Source organism: Sebastes umbrosus, chromosome 4 (genome assembly GCF_015220745.1).
Source record: "Sebastes umbrosus isolate fSebUmb1 chromosome 4, fSebUmb1.pri, whole genome shotgun sequence".
Lineage (NCBI taxonomy): Eukaryota > Metazoa > Chordata > Actinopteri > Perciformes > Sebastidae > Sebastes > Sebastes umbrosus.
The window spans coordinates 15,530,237-15,549,103 of record NC_051272.1 but is presented as its reverse complement, the minus strand read 5'-3'; the positions used below and the strand labels follow the sequence as shown (position 1 = coordinate 15,549,103).

The window sequence follows — 18,867 nt, the reverse complement described above, 5'->3', positions numbered from 1 at the left end:
TAGACGGGCCGACCACGTGTGCTTTGTAGTGCATGTTAGTGCATGTGAGCGTGCCCCACTGGCTAGCTCCTGGCCGCCGCTCTGTTTTGTGCTCATACGGTGGTTAGAGCTGATAACGCTGTCCCGACTGACGGGGGCGGTGCGGAAGCGTAGGATAACGCTGTTAGCTCTTTCAGCACTGTTGCCGTTGTTTGCACTGTTAGCATCCTTAGCTGCGAGACGCTGGCTGAGACGCCGCCATGTTGAGAGCCATGTGGAGGCAATAGATATGCTTTAAATTTCAAATATAGGACCTTTAAAGACATCAAAGAAAGACAAAATGTTTGTTACATTTCAGGTTTTTGTTTGCCTGAAAAGAGGATCAGCTTTCACTTTGCACTTCCTTCAGTGGGCCTGAGGGCTGAGGTTGCTAGGCGATGGCAGCTATCTCTGTGGTGACATGATCCCCCTCGGGCCTGATTCTCACTCATCACCTCCACAGACAGATACAGGGACATGTGCATACACACATGCACAATGCCCACACACATGCTGATATCCAGAGGTCTTTCTCTCACTCTGTTCTTATCTCTGGGAGGCTGTTGTCACTCACTCATTGCTGTGCTGAGAGGAGCTTCAATCGCCTGACCTGATGAGACTTTGAGAACACCTCGGAAATCTCTCGGTTGTCAAGGAGAACCAAATGGTGACAATGAAGAGGCCGCTCACCACCTCCTCTGTCTACCCTTCAGAAAGCTCTGTTTATTCTCCAAGCCTGTGTAGAGATTTGAATTTGAATTACTAAAACCCATAAAATGTCTTGTATAAATTCCCCTTAAAACACTTAAAGACAGCTGCTTGTAAGTTCCTCACATTCCTGAGGAATGTGTTGATCGTTAGTTGATCGCTAACATTGAGGATGAGGGAATGTCAAAAAACAAATTACAGCATGTCATCAAAAAAGTAAAACATTTTGTAGACAACATCATATTTGATAAACAAGACTAAGAGTCTACAGACATGCTAGCAGCTCCGTGAGCTTGTAGTTAGGCATAGCTGTGCTTTGAGCTAAATGCTAACATTGGCATGCTAATATGTTCATAATGACAATGTTAACATGCTGATGTTTAGCAGGTATGACGGTTACCATGTTCACCATCATCTTTAGTGTGCAGGCATGCTAGCATTTGCAAATTAGCACTAAACACAAAGTACGGCCGAGGCTAATGGGAGTGTTGTTAGTTTTGCAGGTATTTGGTCATAAAATGACCTGATGATGGTGCTAGATGAAAAGTTTAGGGATCACCAAATGATTACTATTCATCCTGAGGGGAACGTGAATGTGCGTACCAAATTTCATGGCAATCCATCCAATAGTTGGCTAGACATTTTATTTAAAACCACCTAACCTCATGGTGGCGCTAGAGGAAATGTCAGAAGACCATCAAAGTCATTAGAATACATCATGTTTGGAGAAAATGTTGTAGGCTACCAATCCAGCCGATTAGACTGTTGTCAGGCTATTAAATAGGCGTTATCAGTCGCTATAAGCCCCATAGATGTGGGTCAATAGGGGCCTACCACACCCACTAGTAGGTTTTATCATCTATTCACATGGTAGATCACCGAAAGAAGGTATAAAAGAACACGACAGCGACCTCTTGTGACCGTAGTAATTATGTACTATAGACAGGGTGAAACTCCATAAGGGGTGGAGGTCGGATGACGATGGGTGGGGCACAAAACAGGACTTTCACCAAGGAGACCGGAGTTCGCATCCCATATGAAACCAATAACGTGTAGTTGTTTTTGTAGTTATTATAACCCAAAACACAATGTTTTCCCCTGAACTTAACTGTTGCCTAAACATAAAGAAGTTGTAGTTTTTTGCATAAACCTAAAGAAGTTGTAGTTTTATTGCCTAAACCTAAAGAAGCCTTTTTGTTTGTCATCAAAACATAACATTTTATTCAGCTTTACAATGTGTTACGTGTTGATTTTAAGTTTCACTTTCACATTTACAACGTAGTAGGTGTAGTAGGCCCCTAATGACCCACATCAATGGTTACCTATTTAATGGCCTGATAACAGTTGAATCAGGTGACCACTCGATCCAGTAGATGTTCAGATATTTTACTGGATAAGTGAAAACTTAGACCTGCTGTTGGCGCTGGATGAAATGTTAGAAGATCACCAAAGTCATTGGGTTTCATCCTCTGGGGGCCATGAATGTCCGTTCATTCATGGCGATCCATCCAGTAGTTGTTGAGATATTTTAGTCTGGACCAAAGTCATGCATGGACCAAACAACCAATATTGCCATCCATTTTTATGAGTTCCAATTCAAATACGTCATGAAGTCAAAGTCCCAAGTCTCAAGTCTCACCACAGAGGACTGCCAAGCACCTGTCAAGTCAAACCAAGAATGAAGAAGTCAAGCTCAAGTTCACCACAACAATTCATTCATAGTGATACAAAACGTCACATGAAACACTATCGTGTGATCATTGATAGACTGGACTGAGAGTCAACAGCCAGCCCGTCTCATTCTTACCTTACTGTTTATTTACTGTTCAGACTTTTACTTTTCAGCTGCACAATTGTCACATTTTGTCAAACAGGATAGCCTCAAAGTCCCTCAATTACTACTTGCCAGTCAGAGTTTCACTTACTGACAGACTCAATGACCGCCTAACTGACACAGCTGTAAAAGTACTACAGGGTAGCAGTTACAGTACATGGAGCTAAAAGCTAAAAGCACACCTACCCACTGGTTTGAGTGGCTTCCCGTATTTTGAAGTGTAGAACAAAGTCTGACCTTTTGCATCAGGTTACAGTCTTGGGAGGCTTCATTGTCATCACACATTCTGTGCACACCGTACCTCCAAGCATAGAAAGGAATCATGTTTTCCATTCCCCCACTCTGCAGCTGTATCCATGGGAGCACGAATCAGGTCAGGGAAACATATCAACACGAGGAAAATCATATCAATTCCAGAGCGAGGAGAAAATGTGATTTTATAGTGCATTCATAAAGCAAGCCATCATATTACAATAAAAATTAAAGAGTTAGGACACAAGGCGGGCGAGTCAAGTATCAAGTCATCAAAATTATGACTATAGATAGAACGAGCATGTAGTGTAACTCCTCATTCAGAGTCAAACCAGCTAATAGACTGACTCCTGTTTGTTTTCATCACACTTAATGTATTTCCTCATATTAAATAGCATGTAGGCCTATATATAAAAACTAATTTCAGGCTATAAAAACAAAATAAAGACTTTAGAAACTTGAGTGAACTCTCTCTCTCTCTCCTGTAAAATATATTTGCAAGTTTGTTAATCTTTCATTTGCACTAAAAAAAAAAAGAAAAAGCCTGTGCATGTTTGATCCTGCTTGAATATTTAGCAGTCTACAGTATCGAGACAGACCACAGCACAAATCTGAGGCTCAGCAGTCTATGATCTTTCTCTGTACACAAGTCTGAGGCTGCTTGTATGTTTATCACAGAGCTAAGAGGCGCAGGGAGAAGAGTGCTTACATTTCTCAAGGGGCATATTCCACTAATCCTGATTGCTATCTTGCTATTATTAAAGTGGTTGGCATCGACGCGCACAGTTGAAAAGTGTTGATTAGCTCAGTTTCTAAATGAGGGTACTGATGCAGAAGAATCTCGGTGACACCCTTCATCACAGCTGATAAGAGTCTCTAATAATGTTGAGGAAAGGCACTTCAGTAAATTTTGTATCCTTGTACCAATGATTACAAAAGGAAAGGATATTATCATCTCATAACTTGCTCCAAAAAATGTTTGACAGGCCGCACACATTAGTGACCTACTTAAAACAATTTTGTAGCTCAGTCAAATAGTTCCCTCATATCTCCCTTTTCCAAGTTTCCAGGTCTGAGAAGTGAAGCCAATGCTGACGTGCCTTAAACTTGCATTCTTTCTAACAGCCAGCAGGAGGCGACTCCTCTGGTTGCAAAAAGAAGTCTGATTGTATAGAAGTCTATGAGAAAATGAGCCTACTTCTCACTTGATTTATTACCTCAGTAAACATTGTAAACATGAGTTTATGGTCTCAATCGCTAGTTTCAACTTTTCTTCAATACAGCATGATGTTCATTTAGTTGTCCGGTCTGGGAGTTGCCCGTGTTTTCGTCTTACAACTTTAACCCTTTCACAGTGTGTTTTCAGTTCATGGAAGTTAATTATAACCTTTTTGGTCGCCTAAAAATGTCTTATTCAGTGTTCGATTGTACTTATGGTGCCTTCAAATGGGGTCGTGTTTACCATATTCACAAAAAGAGTCCATATGAACGCCCATCTCTTGTGGTATTCACAACCTCGTAAGCGGAAAGTTTCTGAAAGCTCAGAGTTCAGGAGTTGTGACGTTGTCAGAAATGGCGGAGGCCGTGGAAGTTCATTTTTCGGTACATAATAAGTGAATATATTGTAATTTTGGTCGTATATTGTAATTCTTCGGAATTGTATAATATGTCTGAGAAAAATGTTGATATTCCCAACGGCCTCATCTTCTTCCTCTGTTATTATGCCTTTGCATTTCCTGTAATTATGTTACCGCCTCTAGTCACCGATAGTAACGTCAATATTGCTGTTGCTTAGCAGCGGTGTTCTCACGAGTTAACCACTTGAACGCCAAGCATATTGTTTCACTTCTTATTTTGTCACTTCTGGTTGCAAAAAAACAAGGCTTCAAACCAATGGGTGATGTCACAGTGACTACGTCCACTTCTTATATACAGTCTATGGTTTTTAGCCGTGCTAGCAGCATAACTTACAGTATATAGAGATCAATATAAGACAGTGATGCTCTGTAATGGATTGCGCATCCTTTGCTGGACCCTACTTGACCCTACAAACTTTCCTTTTGTTGTCCTACACTTTTAGTTTTCCATTTCACATGCAGAAGAACACATAACACTGAACCCATTGCCCCTCAGTTTATACACTGGCTTCGATTGTTGTAATCTGCTGAAAGATCTGCTCGCGTCTGTAAACTGCAAGCACAATTAATGAGCAATCAACCCGACAGTGTACACACAAACACACGGGTCAGTTTACATCTTTCACGTCTGCATATTCTGGCATCGTTGCAGTGATTCGGAGTAGCTTGTCATCATTCATTTTGAATTCTCGCATCAGTCCTTCCACAGCCAGGTTTTGTCTGTCTCCCCAATGCCAAATAAATCTTCAAGGTTACAACTCAGTGTTCTGCCACAGTGCCTGTCGCTGTGTCTTTATCTGACCTTGGATCAGGAGCCACTCGCCAAAGGGAATGGCTGACAAGCACTCCCACATGTATGGCACCTTTGTGAGCCAAGTGATGAGAGATAGATGCTTGTTCCCTGTGTCCGTTCTCTTTGTTGACCGAGTCCTCTATCGTGTTTGGATCAGCTTTGTTTGACCTCCTCCCCGTGCTTCGCTTGACGGTTACCTGCCACTTGGTTATGTCAGTAAAGTGTAAAATGCAGCTGCAGGATAAGATAAGATGTAGTCTTGTAATGGCCAACATTGGAGTCAAACTATGACATGTCAAATACTTATTTTCTATACTCTGAAATACAATCACACACATTAAAATGCATTTCTTTACCTCTTGTATCCTTTTATTTATTCAAAATGAAAATTGAAAATTCTATTAATTTCATATGGCATTTTGGCCACATGTTATCTCTGATTTGTTTCAGACCGACACTTGCAAATGCCAACTTTTGCGCCGTCGTGTGAGCCACGGCAAACATGAGCGCAGCTTTCGCAAGCAAATAACTTTTCCTTTGAAGGACTCCTCTGAGAACATCTGCACGGGAACATCTGGGAATGGCAGGAAATTCGGCATCTCTCAGCGTGACGTGCATTGAGTGTTTTTCAAATACTTCAGAGGGATGAGCAGAGTACCGAGCCCTGCAACCTCCAAACCCCCGACAGAATTTATGGAGTCCAGCGGCAAGTGGTTCTCATTACCCGTGACATCTTCCAAACAAATTGCTGTACCCGGCATACTGGTGATGTTTGTCTCCTGGCATAATTACTGTTATATTGTGTTTTCACAATATATATATGTCCACAACATTGTTCCAGTTGTTGTTAATAATACACTTGGTGTGATGTGGCTTGAACGAGGGATTTTTGTGTCATTAACAGTCACTACAGTGTACATACTTGCATTATCCTCCCTTTTATTCTACAAAAACCCTAAAACCACAAAAATAAAAAAAGCCTTTTAATAACAGGAATCTCCCACCAGTATGAGGGGGCATTCCAGTTCCAGTTAAAAAGCCATCCAGTTTTAATAGAGTTCATCTGGCAGTGGGGAGCAGCGAATTATCCGCCAGGAATTATGGTATAAATTGTGCCTGAGACTGGAGGACTGAACAGACTGCACCTGGTCCGACACAGCTGCTTCACACACACACTTCTGCAGCTCAGATCCAGAGGCCTTAAAAACGTCTCAAAGGCAGAGAATAGAAAGGGAAAATGGTCTCTTTGGCCAGTTCTCTAAAAACCAGTGAGTTTAAAGTGTTTCATTTGGCATTTACAAGCTAGTGGAAGAGAATAATATGAGAAAAATCATTAATTCCCTTTATGGAGAAAATTCACTCAGTATCTTTTCAACCAATTTACACCTCTTGTAATGACCTTGTGATTCATTTGAATGATTATATTGTTGCACTGGCAATCAATATCTATTTGTGTTGATTCATATCTGTTTTCAAGGTTCCCAACAAACTGTCTTTTCCCTGTATTGAAAATGGGGTCACTTATACATTTAGAGGTTGCAGATAAGGGGTTAATTTCATCAGCATGGCAGGTGTGATATACTATCAGAGTACTGAGAGCCCATATTGAGCCTCCTGTTTATGTCTTGTTGTGCCTCTTCGAGCCAAGCAGGTGCTCAGTTGAGTTGCATCCAGTGATTTAGAGAGGCATATCCAACCCATTATCCTCTCCTCATCCATGCCTGTCTCAGTGGATTCTCTCCTCCTGCCAACATTTTACATTGTCCTCTGCAGCCAACGGGGACACAATGGAGAGCAAGTTTATATGAGAGCGTATATGATCTCAGTAACACCACTTAAGATAAGATACAGTTAGACTTTTTTATCTAAATTGTTGAAACACAGTATAACAAAAAATTAAATTCATTCTTAAGCCAGTTCTGCAAAAAACAAGCTAATTTACTACTTTTATCTCAGAGTATATAAAAACCTAAAACTCTACCCACAAAAGAAGGAGCCGAATCAGTCATTTTGAAAGAGGATTTAAATGTGTAAGTATTTTGTAATTTATGTATCTTACAACATATTTCTCTCGATAGATTTCAGTAATAGTTGTAACAATAAAATGAAGTTGTATGACGGATAAAGATATGTATTGGTACTATATGCTATTTTCTGAGTACATCAGTAGTATCAGTTTGTTCATTGCAGGAGAAAACAAAGAATGTCAGCACAATATAGAATACAGAAGTATCAAAAGCAAAGTATTTGCATGTGTGAATTACTCAAATACAGGCATTTACTTGATTTTAAAATGTTACTAACCTGTTTAAAGGAACAGTGTGCAGGATCTGGCGGTATATAACGGTGAGGTTGCAGATTAGGCTACAACTTCTCCTTTATTCCAAGCGTGAAGGATTGCTACGGTGGCCGATGCGAAAACGGGAATGGCCCTCTCTAGAGCCATTTGTTGTAAGAGTAGAGTGTGTGTGTATGTGGGAAGTGAGTGGTGAAGCAAGAGAGAGAGAGAGCGGTGGAGACGGAAGCGAATAGCGTTATCGACTCCGGCCCAAGCAGGAAGTTAACAGAGTTTGGTTTGTCTGTTCTGGGCTACTGTAGAAATAGAGGACCCGCTCTCTATATGTAGATATAAACGGCTCATTCTAGGGTAACAAAAACACAACAATTCTTATTTTCAGGTGATTATACACTAAAGAAAACATGAAAGTTATATTCCATTTTTTCCAATAGATCCCCCGAATTGTTACACACTGGTCCTTTAATGGCCTAATTGTATTTCTATATATGATTTATTGTTCAGTAATGATCGCTTCAACAAATGGCCAAGCTAAACATCTCATTACAGCCATTATTTTTGTAATTTATCAGTTATGTCTGACAATATCAAAGTTCACATAGGAATGGCTGGAGCATGGGTCAGCTGCAGATATCAACAGCATTATTCTACAATAGAGGCTAATGTGTTGCCTCATTTTTGACACAATTTTTGAATGCAGGAAGAAGTACTATTTTGCCCGTCGCCAAATTTGACCATTTTCTCCTCATCTGTTTTTGTGATGTTCATCCTGATTCAGTTCACTCTATGAATACCATAAAGATGTACAATACTGTGTGACATTTCTACAAGAGGGTTGGATGTGTTAACCACATTTTTATTTTCATTGAATTCTTATAGCACATCATTTAATGTCTTATTAATGCTTTGACTCTGGTAAATTAGCTATAATAATTTAAATTTGGAAAATTTAAACGTTCTAATTTAATGTTCCTTTCTATCAATACTCAACATTGAGGTACAGTGTGAGTTTGATGGACAGAATAACATATTATAACATACATATAATAACTTGTTACGTTAAATGTTCTTATGCTAAATATAACGTATTGTTGAATTTCATTCTTCATATATAAATACTCTGTGAAGATGTTTATTGTGCGGTTACTACAGCTCCTACATACTGATGTCTTGGCGGTGTCACAAGGATTCAAGAGACAACCATAATGAAAGACTATATAACTTTCTCTCTCTGTTCATATACTCTATAGTGAGACTAGAAGCGTCCCTCGGGTGAAGACCCCTCAGACTTGGGCTGGAATGCAAAACAGGTGCTGCACAATTGGTTCCTCCGCAGCGGGGGCGAAAGAAAAACAGCCGCCCCTGCAGGAACATGAGTGACAGAACATCACATTCTCCAGCCAGCTGTGTCTCCAGATGATCCCTTATTTACACAGGCAGACTTAAGGGATAACATACAGCATGCATACAATATATTATGCATTCTCAACTCCAACGTCCCCTACATTTAAAAAAAAAGAAGGAAAAAATCCCACTCTGGTGGTTAAATGTTCCTTGATAGCATATTTTCTGTCTTCCCTGGTGGATTAGTTTTCATAGCACAAACACGTTTCTCATAAGACTGAAGATATATGCTGATAAAAACAAATTAAACAGTCTTAGCTCTTTCCTTGACACCTTGTGTGTTCTTCAAGTGGTGCTGCAACATCTGGCATGGATTTATACATTCAAATTCTGGCTGGGGATTCAAAGAGAGTAGTTTTTAATTGAATCCACTCCAAAGCATGTGAGAATGAAATGTCTTCTGGCGAGAACCTTTTCGAACACACACTCATGTTGCTTTGTCATGTGACCTTCCCTGTTTTTTGACTCCTGTGTCAAGCTGACAGTCTTTTCATACATGAAGAGTGCAAAGCAACTACTTTTTTTTTTTGCACAATTACTTTGTGTAATTTAACATTGCTGTCAAAAAAAATCTAAATTCACCAAATGAAAAATGCATTTTATTTAAATCCTCTCCAACAATCCTTTGGTTTGTCCGTGAACAGCTACTGCCGCCTCCCTTCCATGAGTCCAGCCCTGACCATAGCGCATACCGGCACAACACTAAACCTACTGCTGTGCAACAATACACACATTCACAGCCCACAGACAGCAAATTGCTTCTCTCATTCCCCACCACGCCCTGCCTTCGTTCTCAGCCACCTGCAAAACAAACTGTGCTGGAAATTTCACTACAAATTACCCTGTGTCTGCCAAATCCCCCCAGGAGCTGAGGAAATCAAAACCCTGGATCTCCCTGCCCCCCATTGAAAGAGACCTCAGCCTCACTCACACAGCAATCATGTACACTCTATTTATGTTTATAACTCTAGAAAATTATGTTTTTTAATTTAAGAAATGGGTATAATATACTTTGGTTATTTTAGTTGGACTGAATTTGTAAGTTTTATTCTTGTGTATGAGTTTTATTTGGCATTAAAAGTGGAAACCAGCTTATAACAACTACTGTTTCACCAAAAGCTGATAAATATCTAAAAGTGTCTGGTGGTGGTGAAGTATAGAAAGTTCCTAGTTTACTTTTTGTCAACACCAATTGTATGAACAGAACAACTCACACTTCTGTGGGCTTCGGGTCGACATGACATCTATGAAACTAAGCCTCCATTCCCTCTAAGAAAGAGTGAAAACTGAGACCTGTTTCGCTTCAGGGGAAAATCAAAGGAAGGCACATACCTTAGGAGTGAATAATGATCAACAGCATAAAGCCAACAGGCAGGGCTGGCATTGTAAGGGCCACAGCGCCTCCTGGTGACGCCTCTGCTGATCTCCACTCAGACAGGAATGTCAGAGAGAGAGAGAGAGTGAGTCAGTGGCCGATGTGCCAGAGAGATGAGTGTTGAAAGCTCCTTGGAAAAAGGATTAGGGCTGTTTATGTTGGCCAAGTGGCCCGCTGCCAGCTGCTCAAGTGTGCAAACTTCTTAAAGCTGCAGAGCTTCGGGTTGCTCGTGAACCTTTTCACTGTATTTACCCTCCAACCAGACTGTATGGATGGCTGTGCTTTGTTCAGTTCGGGAAGCCCCAATCCTCCACTTTAGCCCCCACCTCCATAAAGGAAACCCAAAAATGTGCTGGATTCAAAACCAGCACCGAAAAACACACCCATACACAGAGTGAGCATAAATATACTTTAGGTAGACTCATTTATTTTCAACTTAAATATACAAGAAAAAGTCCACTTAATGTTTCGATTGTACTAGAAAAAAAACACATTTAAGGCATTTTTTTCTGTCAGCCAAACCCTCCCCACTCATTGAAATGTATATAATATTTGGATTGTTGAAAGTAATTCTATTTAGTAAATCTGTCGTCTAACAGGAGCAGACTTGATATGGATTTCATCACATGAAGAAAGGCAGGGAGCAGAAGTGTCCAGGTTGGATGTAAGAGAAAAAGGGAGGAGGCCCGTGTATCAACAGTAGGATAAGACTCAGCCTGGGAGCTGGCAGGAGGCCACAGCTCTGCGGCCTGGAGCTAGATCAGAGCGGGGTTCGTGAGCCGTAGTTATGAGATGAGGGTCTCAGGTCATGGAATAATAAAAGGCATAGATCCTCTGCAGCAATAGAGCTAAACTACTCAACTTTTGTCCTCGAGTCTCAGGAAAACTCAGGCACTTGAGTCAAGTTTTCAAACTGCGGATACTAGAAGAAGGCTGTCTCTGGCTGGTTATGTTATATCAGACAAAGAAGAAGATATTTGCCATCATCACACAGAAGATTTAAAGTCCCATGGGCTCAGTTAAACAGGTTGAGGGACTCTTGTGTTCCTCAGTCTGTCAAACTACTAAAACCAGAGTTTGGGTTTTATAGGCCTCAGTGTACCTGGGTCCAACACTGAATGCATAAAAACTGTTTACACTGCAGCAACTTTGCGTAATGTTTGTAATATTGCTTGGTTGAATATTCTGTTTTGCATTTTTTGCATAAAAGTGTACGTCTTGGGACGCAAGACAAATTTTGGAAAATATTCTGATAATAAAGTGAAATCAAATCAAAATACTAATATAGCTATTTTTTTCCCCCTCACTTGTAGGCTACAAGACTGCTGTTTGAGGACTTATACACGCATCTTCAATGGTCATAAGTAGGGCTGTCAAAGTTACCGCAATAATAACGTGTTAATGCAAATTCAGCACTAATTTCTTTAACGCATTAACGCAACTTGCGATTTTTAGGTTTTAGCGGACTCAGTTTTAAAGTGAAGCTACTGGCATCAAATGAAACTAGAAAAAACCTAAGGAATCCATTGGTGCCAATCATGTCATACTGGCTTGTCACGTAGGAGGCTAAATAACGCTCTAAACTTATGCTACATTTTGGCGAGGAAAAACTGGCATGGCCATTTTCAAAGGGGTCCCTTGACCTCTGACCTCAAGATATGTGCATGAAAATGGGTTCCACAAGTCTCCCCTTTACAGACATGTCCACGTTATGATAATCACATACAGTTTGGGGCAAGTTATAATCAAGTCAGCACACTGACACACTGACAGCTGTTGGTGCCTGTTGGGTTTGAGTTTGCCATGTTATGATTTGAGCATATTTTCTATGCTAAATGCAGTACCTGTGAGGGTTTCTGGACAATATTTGTCATTGTTTTAATGTTGTTAATTGATTTCCAATAATAAATATGCACATACATTTGTATAAAGCAAGCATGTTTGCCCACTGCCATGTTGATAAGAGTATTAAATACTTGGCAAATCTCCCTTTAAGGTACATTTTGAACGAATAAAAAAATGTGATCAATTTGCAATTAATCACGATTAACTATGGACAATCATGTGATTAAATATTTGAATCGATTGACGGCCCTAGTTATAATCACAAACCCATTCAACTGTTTCTGTCCTTTGAAGTTGATACAGCAGTTAAAATGTCTCTTTAGTTTGTGTCTTAGAGTGTTTTTTGGTTTTAAACGTAGAGTACAAACTGTTTGGACAGCAGTGTTCTTTTCAACCACATCATCCAGGTTCAGAGCCCATTACAACGAGGAGCATCCGTAGGCCAGACACTGAATTTCCTATTAGTTTTAGCAGTGCTGCTCTGCTGCTGACCTTGTGCTTTGACTTCTGCAAAACAATACATTTCGCCTTTAGGCCTTTAAAATCCTGCTGGTTGTGTTACTGTGTGAAATCGTATTTTATTTCTACATTGTGTCGTTTTAGTTGTGTATTCAATGTTGATTTATAAATACAACTGTTCTCATTAAAAAAATACTGTGGTGTCCGGGTTTGACGGCTAACAAGTTATGAAGACTGGTTTTCTCTCGATGCCAAATCAAGCAAGACTTGGAAAACTGGCATCAATCTAAAACCTTTGTATGGTGTTTGGAACATGTAGCAAATCTTTCTAAATCCCTGTCACATTGCAGTTGTATACTTTGGATTTTACTGTAAATACAAAGAGAAATTGTGTCTAAATTGGCAATATGCTATAAGCTGCTATAATTAGCTACTGATATGTTTGGTTCACTCGATCATGTGAGTACTCACACACCCTAGAGGTATAGCTGCTGCAGGCCTTGTTTATTATCATTAAAAACTATTTTGACAATCAATTGTAATCTAAAATTGATGTATCAAACCAAATAGTCAAGCAGTAAGAAACACCACAGCGACACTGTTTGTACATGCTGCCATCTTTTGGTAACTGTGGGTAATGCAACTCATCAAAACTGTATTAAAAAAGAGAACTGCCAAAATACATACTCTAGCTCTACAATATATGTATGTGCATATCTAGTTGTATATTTGCAATCAGTAGTGAGTATCCTATTACATTGTGTGTCTGTGTGTAAAATCTCAATACACAAGTGTGATAAATTAAGGACGATAAGATGAGAGAAAACAGACAGAAAACAAGACGCATCACCATGTCAGAGACATTTTCACACAATAAGGTTTGTATTCAAATAGGAACATGCTGGATAGAAACTTTCTTGCACATTCATCATGTTATTTTTTCCATCTAAATGGTTTACAAATTGACTTCAAAGTTTGAGAAATATGTCAAAATCCAGTTTCATTAAATTATAATACTTCAGACTTTAAAAAGTGCATTGGACGAGCCACGCATATTCACCACTTGCTCATGGCGGACTCAACTACCCATCAAACAATGTAAGATGGACTGTGCAATACTATATCAACCTGACAATGAAGGTTTAAGGCACTTCTTTTATATCTCACACTTAATTAAGGGAACTTATAGAGGACTAAACGTCATTTTCACCTTGTATTTTAAAGATTGCAAGGTGTCAAATGACCACGTACAATCTAACAAGATAAAGTATTGCACTACTGTAAAAACAATTTACACTTTTGGCACCAGACCCAGAGAGAAGGCATGAGGTGCATGGCAATAACTAAACTATGATCGCAGCCACAAATAAGTTAAATCAAACAAGGCACACAATTAATGCTCAAACCCATGTCATAATACAGTTAAACACTCACATGCTTTTCTCCCATTTGATCAATTTTTAGGCAAAAGTTTAAAAATATATTACTGTATTGGAACAGATACCAAGATTGAGCATGATACAGGACATAATATGATGATACGATGATACAATGATGTGTTGTTAACAGGCACTGGTGGGAAGGCAAGTTGTGATAACGCTGAAATGCCTACAGAGTAGATGTTTTTTCCCCCAGACGAATGCATTTTCCATTTGCAATTACTATTCAGCGCTGAAGAGGTTGAAGACACAACCATTTAATACCTCAAATTTAGTAAAACACCTGAAGGAACTGTGATCCCAACAAACATTAACTGTTTTTCAAACAAAAGGGTCAGGAATAGACAGGTATCAAGAGGAACATTTCAGGAAAAGTTGACCTATGAAAGCTGTTTGATGAAATGTTGGTGTCAAAAATGAGAAGTGTACAACAGTTTCACTTCAAGACAATCATTGAAGTATCTGCCTCAAGCATCAGAGTTATTATAGTATAAAATTCACTGAAACATGGTGGTATTGCACTGAGTTAAAGGTCTGATTGATAACATTTTTTATGTAGAAAAAAATAATACATCCACAGAGCTTTTAGAAAGGTGTTGAATAAAGGTATAGCTTTTCCTGAAAAAAAATTATAGGGCTGTCAAAGTTAACGTGATAACGCATTTAAGCAAATTTGTTTTAACGCCGCTTATTTCTTTAACGCATTAACGTAACTTGCCATTTTTAGGTTGTAGCGGGCTCAGTTTTAAAGCTAGCGTGAAGATACTGGCATTATATGAAACTAAAAAAACTTAAGCAATCCATTGGAACCAAACATGTCCTACTAGCTTGTCATGAAGGAGGTTAAATAACGCTCCAAAGTTACGCTACATTTTGGCAAGGAAACACTGGCATAGCCATTTTCAAAGGGGTCCCTTGACCTCTGACCTCAAGATATGTGAATAAAAATAAGTTCTATGGGTACCCACGAGTCTCCCCTCTACAGACATGCCCACTTTATGATAATCACATGCAGTTTGGGGCAAGTCATAGTCAAGTCAGCACACTAACAGCTTTTGTTGCCTTTTGGGCTTGAGTTTGCCATGTTATGATTTGAGCATATTTTTTATGCTAAATGCAGTACCTGTGAGGGTTTCTGTATATTTGTCATTGTGTTGTGTTGTTACTTGGTTTCCAATATAAATATATACATACATTTCCATAAAGCAAGCATATTTGCCCACTCCCATGTTGATAAGAGTATCAAATACTTGACAAATCTCCCTTTCAGTTTCATTTTTAACAGAAAAAAAGTGTGATTAATTTGCGATTAACTATGGACAATCATGCGATTAATCGCGATTAAATATTTTAATCAACCTGGCAACGAATTGTTGTAAAGTAACTGCAATGGATCTAGTGGCTGAATGTTATCAATAGTACCTTTTAAAATGTAAAAGAGATTTGTCTTTATCTTGATTGTCACCTACTTCTGAGACCATCTAACCCAACAGTCTTAAAAAATTATTCTGGTTTTCTGAGTCTGCACTATCCTGGTTTTTCTCCCGTCCCCGAGGTGTTTGAAGAGGCGGCGGATGACTGCAAAGCACCACCATCAACTACTCCATCGTCTTTTGTTTTGAAATAAATGACATAAAACAATGGCAGGACGATGCCTATCAGGAGCATGGCCACTACAGCGTTCCACCACTGGATGCCCCAGTCTGCACCGGGACCGGTAAGGGGCTGTCCTCTCAAACCAAACCGTTGCCGTGTCTCAGAGTTATCCAACAAATTCTCATCTTGATCGTCCGTGGTCTGAATCAGTTTCTCAATATCGTGGTCCACTTCCATTAGAAAGTCTGTGACCTCCTGCAGGTGTGATTGGGCTCTGGCTCGGTCCTGAGGCTTCGCCGGCGTAGTGGATGAATGTGGCGTTTCTTCTTGAGGGTCACTCGGGTCTGTGTACGTCTCGGTTAAAAAGCTGTGTTTCTGAACCGGTATTTTGATAGATTTCAGACCAAATAAATCTTGTTCCTGCATAAGGTTGTTCACTCGCTTTATATCTGCCACCTGTTGACAGAAACAGGAATGTCAACACTTGAAGAGATGAACAAAAAAAACAACCTCAGTGACAATCCAAAATCTTTACCTTGCAGCCGTATTGCAGTGCAAGCTTGTTGAGGTTGTCACCATCTAACACCTCCCGCTCCAGCAGCTGGATGTTCCTCAGACTGTCCTGCTCCTGGTCCTGGAAAACCCACGGCCTCATCTCCATCACAGTGAGCTCCTCATCATCGGAGGATACAGTAGAGTCATTGGGCCTCCTGTTGAACATGTACACCTGGCCATCTGCACTGGCGTGGACGTCCACCGGGGCCTCGAAAGCCTGTGGAGCTCGCTCCCCCCGCCGCATAATGAAGCACCAGCCTGTAAGGAATGTCCAACATTAAAGTAAGGATGCAATTAAAAACATTTCTAAACTTTAACCCCAACAACTCAAATATATGCATGAAATGTAACAGTTAAGACTTATACATACTGGTAACTAACCTCTGCCCCACTGCCTTGTGTAACTGAATCTGAATAAGAAATACTTAGTGTAATTGTTACAGTTGCTCTTATATAAAAGCACAGAAATGTAAGAAAATAGAAATAAATAAGTATGTAACATGTAAATTATGTACATATTGCTACAATATATAACACAATATAGAAATATAAATAAATAATAAGAATAACAAATTAGAAATATAAGAAGTATGTACACATATGTGCATCAGACACATACAATATATACCACAGTGTAAATAAGTAAATACAAAATGCTGAATAGTGGGATCTATTAAGTGTGTTAAATATAAATGGAAGACTGGTATAACTAAGAATTAAATAGGAATATTTCTTGAAATGTACAGAATAATTGCAGTATGAATGGCTGATTATTGCACAGTTAAATTATTGTAAAGTTAAATTATTGTACAGTTTAATCTATATTGCACAGAATAATAAGAAATGATGGGGTAGGAGCTGCTGACGGGGTTTTCTCTTAGAAGCTTTCTTTCATGAGTCTTTTTGAAGAGCCTCCAGAGTACAGTTTGAGAACCTCATCAATCAAGATTAATATATCAAGATAAAACTAATATGACATATTTTCATAGTCTCAGCCATTGGCACACCATCATAACCATATCATGGTCATATATTACTGTATTGGGACAGATATCAAGATTGAGCTTGATGCAGAACAGTGATATGATGACAGTGATGTGTTGTTAACAGGCAGGTTGTGAACCATGAAAGTGGTGCCACATATCAATAACAACTCTCTGGCTGGGCTGCTTCACGGTCGCACCCTGAACGCACCGCACCAGAGTTCACTTGCGGGCCGACAGCTCCTTTTACAGGATATTATATGCATTTTAATAAAGAAAGTCGCTCTACAAATTAACTTATAAACAGTTATGTGGTTAAACAAATAACGGGACACATTTTAATTGCATTTAACAGTTGATTTATTCCGTATAAAGGTTCAACAAGCCGTAAGAAGATACAGAAGTATCAAATCAAGGACTACTCGGCTGCTAAACAGCTTCTTTCCCACAGCAATCAGACTGCACTAAACTGCACTAAAGAGACTGTTCCTTTAATACTATTTTTAATTTTTAAATTGTAACTATTTATTCTATTTTTAGCTTATTTATTATTGCTCTTAATTATTAACTAATTACTTTATAATTTTAACCAATTGTTTTTCACTTAACATATCGTTTTTATGTTTATGTTATATTATAAAAATGAAAAATAAAGGAATCTTGAAATCTTACTCACTTTATCTGTTGTTGTCTGTTGGACGACGCTCACAAGGAGCACTTGAAGGCAGCATTAAAGCAGCTAATGCTAATGCTAGCTAGGTTAGCTAACTGCTTTACTTCAGCTCTAGTTAGCTAGCTAAAGTTAGCTAGCTCGTGTTTTTTAGACACCACGTGGATAAACACTACCTATATATAAATATATAGTGTCACAGTGTTTAGACTCAGACTGTGCTGTCTCCATCTAGTTACCTTCTCCAATGCTTGGTAACAGTCCTGCAGGACGCCGCCTGTCCAGAGCAGTCCTCCTCGGCTTCACTTGTTAGCATTACAACCAGCAGCTGGAGCTAGGAGCTAGCTGCTAGCTGCTGGTGGCTAACTGGTTAGCATAGTTCTTCTTCTGTTGCCACAATGAATGCAGTACCGCCACCCACTGCTCTGGCATGTGATACAACAACAACAACATGTTTTATTTCCAAAGAACCCTCACAAAGAAAGACATAATAATAATAATAATAATAATAATAATAATAATAATAATAATAATAATAATAATAATAATGATAATAATAATAATAATAATAATAATAATAATAGTAATAATAATAATGATAATAATAATAATAGTAATATTATAATAACAATAATGATAATAAATATATTATTATAATTATTATTCCAACTTCTCTGGAATGTGACACAACAACAACAACAACATGTTTTATTTCAAAAGAACCCTCACAAAGAAAGACATAATAATAATAATAATAATAATAATAATAATAATAATAGTAATGATAATAATAATAATAATAATAATAATAATAGTAATAATAATAATGATAATAATAATAATAGTAATATTATAATAACAATAATGATAATAAATATATTATTATAATTATTATTCCCACTTCTCTGGAATGTGACACAACAACAACAACATGTTTTATTTCAAAAGAACCCTCATTTCTTACCAAAGACATAATAATAATAATAATAATAATAACAATAAC

The 18,867-nt window shown here is 38.7% G+C and overlaps 1 protein-coding gene across 2 annotated transcripts; it reads right to left on the bottom strand.

Annotated features, from left to right (window-relative positions):
* Window positions 1–15,306: 15,306 nt before the first annotated feature.
* Window positions 15,307–18,260, bottom strand: lysmd4 (LysM, putative peptidoglycan-binding, domain containing 4). Of its 2 annotated transcripts, none has more exons than XM_037768347.1 (3): window positions 18,104–18,260; window positions 16,192–16,469; window positions 15,307–16,112 (listed from the first exon to the last, which is right to left on the bottom strand). In XM_037768347.1, exons 2-3 carry the CDS (start codon window positions 16,453–16,455, stop codon window positions 15,588–15,590), a joined length of 789 nt encoding a protein of 262 aa, XP_037624275.1. In that variant the 5' UTR covers window positions 16,456–16,469; window positions 18,104–18,260; the 3' UTR covers window positions 15,307–15,587. The 2 variants fall into 2 exon arrangements, with proteins under 2 accessions (XP_037624275.1, XP_037624276.1); XM_037768348.1 differs by having other exon boundaries at window positions 17,871–18,253.
* Window positions 18,261–18,867: the final 607 nt, after the last annotated feature.

What these genes read in the sequence shown, in the direction of transcription:
- lysmd4 (XM_037768347.1), bottom strand. Translation starts at nt 16,455, where the DNA reads ATGCGGCGGGGGGAGCGAGCTCCACAGGCTTTCGAGGCCCCGGTGGAC. An exon ending in CACTGCAATACGGCTGCAAG is followed by an intron (nt 16,113 to 16,191) that starts GTAAAGATTTTG and finishes TTCTGTCAACAG; the next exon opens with GTGGCAGATATAAAGCGAGT.